Below are 2,498 nucleotides of genomic sequence, written 5' to 3'. Positions count from 1 at the left end.
CACGCACGCGCGCACGCCTGCCCGTACGTTAGCCGCACGCACGCGCGCACGCCTGCCCGTACTTTAGGCGCACGCCTGCCCGTACGTTAGCCGCACGCACGCGCGCACGCCTGCCCATACGTTAGCCGTCTCTCTGCCTAACAACACTAATGAACTAACAGACTAACTACACCTCATCTGCTCATAAGTCTTGAGATCATCGATTGCGACTTGTGGATAGGTGACCCCCACACGACCCCGTGACCCCGTGACCTCGGGTCATTGCCAGGTTATCAATCACCCGGAGCTCATGTCGAAGGCATACGCCATTTCTACGACTACATTTTTACATTTTGATTGCATACGTGTCTTACTGAAACCCAGCAGCACCTGCAATTCGGTGAGCGTTCGGGAGACAATAACGAGGACGTGCCGCCCCCTGGTGGTCTATAACACTAGTTTAATATCACAGGAGATTGGCTACACTCTCCCTCGACAATAGTTGAAAGGAACAAACGATGAAAACAACAGGCTGTGAGATGTCTAGCAGCCTTCAGTAATCTGTGACGAGTGGCAAGACTAGCTGTTATCCTGCCATCCCTACTCCGTTACCGCATCTAACCGCTAGCGCCATCTATCACGGAATCATGACAACTATCTATTATACGTCTCATTCTCGTACAATGCCTTCCTTGCTCAAACATCGCAAACCAATGACGGATAAACGGAGCTTTACCTCTCTCTATCTGCCTCCTATATGCAGCCCTACATCTCTCCACGTTTCTCTCTCACTTCCTCACAACCCAGTCTCCATGGCAGACACAGCCTCACTTCTAACAGCTACCGTTGCCATGCCAACCATGCAGGACCCCTAAACCTAAATTGGATTTAGTTTTTCCTTCGCAGCAAGGTGTCCCTGTGAACATTCACCCCGAGGCGTCCTCTGACACAGGACGACTGTTCACTTGTCACAGCGAGGCGCCCTCTGTCACAGGACGACTGTTCACTTGTCACAGCGAGGCGCCCTCTTCCTCTCCGAGACCCTTGGCGACGTCACGCACATACTGGAGGCGGGAGAGCAGGACGGGGGAGCAGCAGCCGAAGTGCGCGAGCTGAACGGCGCGGTAGGTGTACGCGCGACGTTGCTCGTCTATGAACGACACGTAGTGGCCGTCCTGTTCACTCGACACGATCACCTTCGTGTGGTCACTGAAGAAGTTGATCTGGAAAGACGGGGGGTCACAGTAAGGTCACAGCCTCAGTCGACCAATCACCATGCACGATATCCTACGTCTACAGTAGCTGTAGATATGCCACAGATTTTGAAAAGGTTCCTCTCTGATAAGATTTACTGATGATGTAATAACGATGTAAATACTGTAGCTGGCAACCTGTACTGTACTGTACTGTACCGTACTGTACTGTACTGTACCTGGCAACCTGTACTGTACTGTACTGTACCGTACTGTACTGTACCGTACCGTACTGTACTGTACTGTACTGTACTGTAGCTGGCAACCTGTACAGTACTGTACTGTACTGTACTGTAATGTACTGTACTGTACTGTACTGTACTGTACTGTACTGTAGCTGGCAACCTGTACTGTACTGTACTGTACTGTACTGTAATGTACTGTACTGTACTGTACTGTACTGTACTGTACTGTAGCTGGCAACCTGTACTGTACTGTACTGTACTGTACTGTAATGTACTGTACTGTACTGTACTGTACTGTACTGTACTGTAGCTGGCAACCTGTACTGTACTGTACTGTACTGTACTGTAATGTACTGTACTGTACTGTACTGTACTGTACTGTACTGTAGCAGGCAACCTAGTCTGAGAGAGGCATGCAGGATATAGCTGTGGCATTCGGAAGAGTAAATTAAATTTCAACAACTCAGTTCTTCCAGCTTTACTTAAACGGATCAATGCATTGTCAAGTAGTTACAGATTTATGTGACAGCTTATTTGAAGCTGAAGACCTATTCAAAGCCAGACAGAAATATTCACAAAACCTCGCACACACACAGTAACACCCGATTAGCAAATCCTCAAGTAAGTGGCTTTCTTTCAGCACTACCACCCAGCAATAACAAAGCATTCTTTTTTCATCCTAAACTCTGGATTACTCTTGTTCGTTTTGTGAAATGAAGGTACTGTTTAATTTATGCTGTTACCTTATTCTCGTTTTAATTAGTTGTTGTTCAGGACTGTCATGTAATGTCTGGTTACACTAATGCATGAGCACATCAGACCACCCCTGCTAGCTTCAAGCAGCCCAAGGTTTCAGCCCCACAGACTGGTAGCAGAGGAGCAAGAGCTGGTTACTGTTCAGCAGGAATTCTCTAGAGATGTGTATTAGGAAGGGTCACTGGGAGGTCAGCATCGCTTGGCACGACAAATTAATCACCATGTGCAGCAGCAACAGTGCAGCAACAATGCAGCGACAGTGCAGCGACAATGCAGCAACAATGCAGCGACAGTGCAGCAACAATGCAGCGACAGTGCAGCGACA

General features: G+C 48.4%; 1 protein-coding gene across 1 annotated transcript in view; it reads right to left on the bottom strand.

The window, feature by feature from the left end:
- Window positions 1-6: 6 nt before the first annotated feature.
- The window catches only part of LOC106817565 (serine/threonine-protein kinase PLK2-like), a gene marked incomplete at its 5' end in the record, with an annotated part of 14,901 nt that continues 12,409 nt past the window's right edge, over window positions 7-2,498 (bottom strand). The window contains 1 exon segment of the mRNA XM_014822240.1: window positions 7-1,228. Coding sequence (XP_014677726.1) covers window positions 990-1,228 — 239 coding nt within the window.

Source organism: Priapulus caudatus, unplaced genomic scaffold (assembly GCF_000485595.1).
Source record: "Priapulus caudatus unplaced genomic scaffold, Priapulus_caudatus-5.0.1 Scaffold1772, whole genome shotgun sequence".
NCBI classification, from domain to species: Eukaryota; Metazoa; Priapulida; class Priapulimorpha; order Priapulimorphida; family Priapulidae; genus Priapulus; species Priapulus caudatus.
The sequence above is the reverse complement of the archived record's forward strand: the minus strand, read 5'-3'. Positions and strand labels throughout refer to the sequence as shown.